The sequence below is a fragment of the Penaeus japonicus genome, unplaced genomic scaffold (genome assembly GCF_977035675.1).
Source record: "Penaeus japonicus unplaced genomic scaffold, GWHDUDI00000001_assembly GWHDUDI00000023, whole genome shotgun sequence".
Lineage (NCBI taxonomy): Eukaryota > Metazoa > Arthropoda > Malacostraca > Decapoda > Penaeidae > Penaeus > Penaeus japonicus.
In genome coordinates, this window is record NW_028234425.1 from 16038741 (window position 1) to 16046240 (window position 7500).

Here is a 7500-nt window from a genome sequence, read left to right on the forward strand (position 1 = left end):
TGTAAAGATGTTTGTAGAATGTTTGTGTCCCCCAAAAAACAACAGAAACAAGAATATTATACCAAGAGATCGAAGGATCATGTTAGAAACAAAAAAAAAAAGGGTTAACAAATTGAAAAAAACAGCAGATCAGATCAAGAGAGAAATGATCCAAGTAGAGATAAGGTTTTGGAAGATAAATTAAAACTGTCTATAAGTAACCAAAAAGCAGCCGAAGAAAAAAAGAGATGTGGAAGCTATAAAACAAAATGCAAAATATTTTTTCTCCTAAGCATACAAGTTAAAGAGGAGAACAGAGATTGGGCCTCTTGAGAATAATGGTTCATTGGTAACTGATTTAAAGGAAATGGCTGAATTACTCAAATTGCAATATGAAGAAGTCTATAGTGTCCCAAGAATAGAAAAATTAATATCAGACCCACAGAAACATTTTAGTATTATTAGTAATGAAGATGAATGTCTCACTGACTTCATATTCGATGAAAAAGATATTCTTGAAGCAGTAAGTGAAATACCAACAAACTCAGCAGCTGGGCCAGATGAAATCCCAGCAATCTTTTTAAAAAAACTGCAAAGAAACCATAGCAAAGCCACTGGTAACTTTGTGGAGGAAATCTTTGGACATGGGACTATCCCAGCTTACTGAAAGAGGGTACTATAATTCCAATATATAAAGGTGGAAACAAAGGTCAGGCCAAAAATTATAGACCAGTAGCACTAACATCTCATATAATAAAAATATTTGAAAGGGTAGTGAGGAAAATAATTGTTCAATTTTTAGAAAAAGAAAACAAGATAAACCCCGGGCAACATGGATTCAGAATGGTTAAATCTTGTTCAATCACATCGATCACTGACACATCTTTCGAGAGAGAAACACATACTAGAAGAGAACCTAACTGAAAATAAGAGAAGTTGACAGTACAAAACATATCTATACTTGCAAAATCATTATTGACAAAGCAGATAACAGCGCATCCCTTGCTAACAACAAGATTAAAGACCAAAAATTAGCGCAAATCGGAAGGGAAAGTATGAAGATGGATTACCAACTTTCCTAATAAATCGTAAACAAAAACGATACAAAATTGTATACTGGAGCTTTGTTTACTCAAAGGAAACGATTATTATTAGTGGGGGCCACAAGGAGTCCGGATCTTGAGGTCCCTTGAAGTCCTTATTAGATTGGTGACATTGAAATGGTTGAAACACATCAAGCAGTTAACAACAACTTGCAGATGAATATAAGAATGAAGTACATCCCTTAGATATTTCAAGATAAGAAAACGAAACTTAACGAGGATCCTACATAACATCTGTAAGTGGGCATATGACAATAATATGAAATTCAATGCAGATAAATATTTGAAATCATAAGATATAGTCAATTGGAAATCAAGGCAAGATCATATTTTGTCGAAGATGTTATATGAGAAAAAAAGTAGTAAAGATCTAGACCTATATGAGTAATGACATGAGTTTCAGTCACCATAGAGAGCAGATTGTTCAACAAAAAGGAAAATTAGTTGGATGTAATGAGGTACTTTTAACACAAGAGACCCAGAACACCTTTTAGCCACTAAGGAAAACATTAGTGACCCACAAGACTAGAATACCATGCCCAATATTGAGCCCAAATCAGAGAAAAAAGAAAGAATTTATAAACAAGTCCAAAAATATGATACACGGAAGTTAGAAATATATGGTCTACACCTATTGTAAGAACAAAAAAAACTAAAGAGCTAGTAACGGCACTACAAACGGAGAGAGATGATACGTCATTATATTTATTTTGTATGAAAATTATTAAAACTACTTCCTTTAAATTTCAATGTTAGCACAATCTCAAGACCTTGTTGACTAATTGCGATGCGGGTGGAATTCGGTAGAACATTTCCCCCAGCAAGGAAGAACATCTATCTGTCACGGGGATATTAGTGCACAACCATGCCTGTTATAAAAAATGCAGAAAACAAGAGCATTCCTTATAAACGATCCTAAAATTGAGTTTAAATTACATACCGAAGGATATAAAAACTTAAATCATGTAGTGTTAAGGTTTATAAGACAAAAAACTAGATTCAATGGCTATACACTCAGTACCATAGAATAGAACCACCAAACATGTTGTAAGTGAAAGAAACGAGGGCTGAATCATATTCCATCCCTCTTCAAATTCAGGTGCTTTGCAGATCTGTAAAAGAAAAAACGGCGTCCCCCAGATGTCCCTGCATGACTTGATAAACAAGCTCAAGCGTAACTAACCACCAATAACCAAGACGTAAGTATATACATATAAAATACATATATATACGTATGTGAGTGTGCTTATACTAATTCAATATATTTCAGATTTATAATAGATATAGGTAAGTATATATATATGTATATATATAGTAGTATATAAATAATTATATATATTAGTAATAATAATATATATCATTTAAAACATATATAAAGTTATAAATATTTATATCATTCTAAAAGTGACTAATTATAATATATATATATAGATATATATATATATAGATATTATATATATATATATGTATAATTATATATATAACCAATTAATATATAACAATATAATATGATAATAATATATATAATATATATATATTTATATATATAAAAATTTAAATATATATATTTATGGTGAGTATATAAATATAGATATATATGTAATACATTATATAATATACGTCGGAAGTGTTATGGTATATAGTATATAGATAGTTATATATTATATATATATTTATATATACATATATATATTATATATATACATATATATAATATTATTATGTATCTACATATATTCTCTCTCTCAATACATTATACTAAAGTATATATATATATATATATATATATTTATATATATAAGTAATATATGAATACATATTAATGCTAATTATTAAATATGTATAGGTATATATATATATATACACATATATATATATATATATATATATTATATATATATACCTAAATTAGATATATATCCATATTATAGATAATATGTATTTATATACATATATATATAAGTGGTATATAAATATATATATCAATAGATATATATATATAAATATTATATAATATATATATATATTATATATATTGATGATATACGCACACACACACATGTCATATATAGAACATATACACCATTTATGTATAGTTATTTAGGGTATATATATATATATATATATATACAGAATGATATATAAATTTATATTATATATATATAGATATGATAATGTATATATATATATATAGATATATATATATATTTATATAATATTAAAATATATATTTACATATATATATATATATTGTAAATTATATGTATCTATTGTATAGAGTATATTTACAGATATATATAAATATAAGACTATATATATATATATATTATATATATATATATTATATATATAGATATTTAATATATATATATATATAATATATATATATTATGGTATATATGTTAAGGATATGATATAAGATATGATATATATCCATTTATATTGTGTGTTTAGATATATATATATTTATATAAAATGTATTGTTGAGATATATTGACATTTTGTATATATATATTGATATATACATACTATAGATATATATAACATATAATACATTTATTTTGACATATAACAATATTGTTTGTATATGTATTATAGTTATATAGATATACATATAATATACAATAGTTATATAATAATATATAACGATATAGACTATATATATCATATATACTCCTAATATTATATACTTATAGATAAATATATAAATATAATAGTGATACTATAAGTTTTCAACATAATAGTTTAGTAGATATTTATATATTATATATATATATTGATACCATATGTATATATATTTATATATATTATATATATATTTATATATAACAGACATATATATATTTATTTATATTGTCAGGCATATATATATATATATATTTATATATATATATATATATATATTATATTTATATATATTTATATACATATAATATATATATATACATAATGTAATATATATATATATATATATATTATATATATATATATATATTGAGAAGAAGAGAGGTCATTGAGTGTAAGTGTATGTGATTGTGGAATTGAGTATAGTGGGTGTCTGTATATATAGATATGTAATATATATAGATATAATATATATATAATATATATATATATATATATATATATATATAGCATATATATTTTTTTATACATATATATATATATATATGAAGTACAGAATATATGTATAGATAGTAGTGTGTATTCTGATACATAGAGAGGTATATATATGTTGAGGGGAGAGGGTGTGTATACTACATATGTATATATATGGTATATATGTTTGTATAAGTATGAGTATAAACTATACATATGTATTATATATGAATCAATATAAGTACATGATATGTATGTATACGTATATATAGATTTACACATACTTATATAATATATGTATATATATTTATAATAGTATGTAGTATATAAATATTTATGTATATATATTTAAATATATATTTGTATATATATGTATAATTTATATATACGTATATATAATATTAAATAGGTATATAATAAAGACGTATAAATATGTAACTCTATAAAATACTTCTTAAAGATGTATAGAAAACAGATACATATATGTATATTAATATATAGATATGAATATATATAGTATATTTTGGGTGACTATAGATGATATATATATATGTTAATATAATATGTATATATAATGTATGTATGTATATGGAATATGAGATATATAATAATATATATAAAACATATAGTAAATATATTTTATATATAAATATATATATACATATTACATATAAATTACATAATATGTATACATTATGTATATGTATATACATATATACATATATAGACATATATAGACATGATATATACACACATATATATATATATATTTATATATGTATATATATGTGATAATATATGTGTATATATATATACACACATAATGGATCATATATGTAATTTATATGTATATGTAAATATATATAAGTATATATAATATATATATACATATACATATACATAATATATAGCATATATATAATGTAATATAGGATATGTATATATATATATATATATATTTATATATATATATATATATATTCACGTATATCCATATTCATATATATAGTATATGATATATATACTATATATATATATATATATTCTATATGTAAATGGTATATATATGTAGACTATATATATTTATATATAAATATATACATGATTTGTATACATATATAGTAATTTATGTGTATTTATATGTATATATGTATGTATAGAATCAAATAATTTTTAATATATATGTATATAAATAAGTTATATCTCTATATATATACATGATGTATACATATATGTAATTTATGTGTATATATATGTATGTATATATGTATATATATTTATATATATGTATATATATGTATATATATGTATATATATGTATATATATGTATATTTATGTATATATATATATATGTCTGTATATATATGTATATATATGTATATATATATGTATTTATATATGTATAGGATATGTCATAGCATATGTTATATATATGTATATATATGTATGTATATATATACATATATACATATATGTATGTATATATATACATATATATGTATATATATGTATATATGTATATATGTTTATGTAATACTTATGTCATGGTCACAAAATCTATAAACCTTTTGACTGAAAGAGGGACCTTATAAAACCAAAATTTATAATATGGGAAATAGTTTTTAGTTTTTACAACTATTTGGTAATCATTACACTCTATTTTTCCCCTGGGAAATAATTATAAGGTTGTTTTCTAATATCATCTTGATAGGGTAAATGGGTTGTGTTGAGAATAGGTTAAATCAAGAAAAAAACGTCCCATAACTATATCATTTTGGTAGATTTATTGGATCTCTGTGAAGTAAAAGCAAGAACGATCCAAGAGCGCCACCTATGTCTAATACTTCCAGCAGGGATTCCTGGCGCTCCAGTATTCATTCGTGTTTTTGGTATGTTAACTTTAAGTAAATTTGTCTTTATTATGTAAGATGAGATCAATTGTTAAACTTAAGATTTAAGAGTCTTTTGTCGGGTACTTCTTGCGAGGAAACTAAGTAATAAAGAGAGGCGGATCCAGGAATTCGCTTGAGGGACGCCATTCTCTGTCAATTTTTGGTGCCACTGATCATCCAGAAGATATACACGTACTGAAAAAAGGCTTTAGTTGCATTGAAAATATGATGTCTGAAGGAGTAGACTTTGATGCTTCGCTGTTCAGTAATTCTATGGCATACCAATCAATACGAGATTCGCCTTTTCTGGTATGGAAAGATTCGAATGGATTGGCGGATGTTGAGGCAGAGTCAAGATGAAGGATTGCAGTCTTTAAGGGTTAAGAGGAAAGGAAAAGAGGTCAAAGAGCAAAGTGAGAAAATTCTGTGTGCGTTCTCTATCATTCAGTCAAAATATTAGTCTAGAAAATAATATCCTTATAAGGATATTATCTGTGCTGTAGAATACAAAGATATATGTTGTTTTTGTGTACATGTGTGTATTTGTGTGTGTGTGTGTATTGTCAAAAACATTTATACGTAATATAAATAAAACACATGGATATTAGTTTGGTTGAAAATTTATTCAATCATTTATTCTGTTTTCATGTTCGATATTTTTGATAAGATTTTAGACCAATATTCCCAATCAAAACAAAACTTCAGAAGAATATTTCCCATATGTGCTACACGATTGAAATATAATTTACCATCCGATGGATTATGTGCAACGGAAGCCAATTTGGTGAAGAAACCTCAGCAACAATTACCGTCCCGGTAAATGGATTACTGAAAAATATGAAGACGTGTTATATAGACAAATATAAATAAAACCTAGGTGACATATATACATACATACACACACACACATACATACATACATATATATATATATATATATATATATATATATATATATATATATATTTTTTATATATAATATATATTTTATATATATATTATTATACATATATATACATACATACATACATACATACATACATACATACATACACGCACATACATATGTACGCACACACATATGTACACACACACAACACACATTCTTATATATATAATATATATAATAATTATATATATATATAATATATATAAATATATACACAAATATATATATAATCTATATACATATATATATATATATATATATATATATATTATATATATATATATATATATACATATATTATATATATATATATATATATACATACATATATATATATATTAGATATATATACTATATATATATATATATATATATATATATATATATGTATATATATATATGTATGTATGTATATGCGTGCGTGCGTGTGTGTGTGTGTATGTGTGTGTGTGTGTGTGTGTGTGTGTGTGTGTGTGT

General features: G+C 23.3%; 1 protein-coding gene across 1 annotated transcript in view; it reads right to left on the reverse strand.

The window, feature by feature from the left end:
- Positions 1-6678: 6678 nt before the first annotated feature.
- LOC122257597 (uncharacterized) overlaps positions 6679-7500 on the reverse strand; it is a gene marked incomplete at its 5' end in the record, with an annotated part of 6998 nt that continues 6176 nt past the window's right edge. The window contains 1 exon segment of the mRNA XM_086550167.1: positions 6679-6902. Within this exon segment, the coding sequence (XP_086406293.1) occupies positions 6880-6902 (23 nt within the window).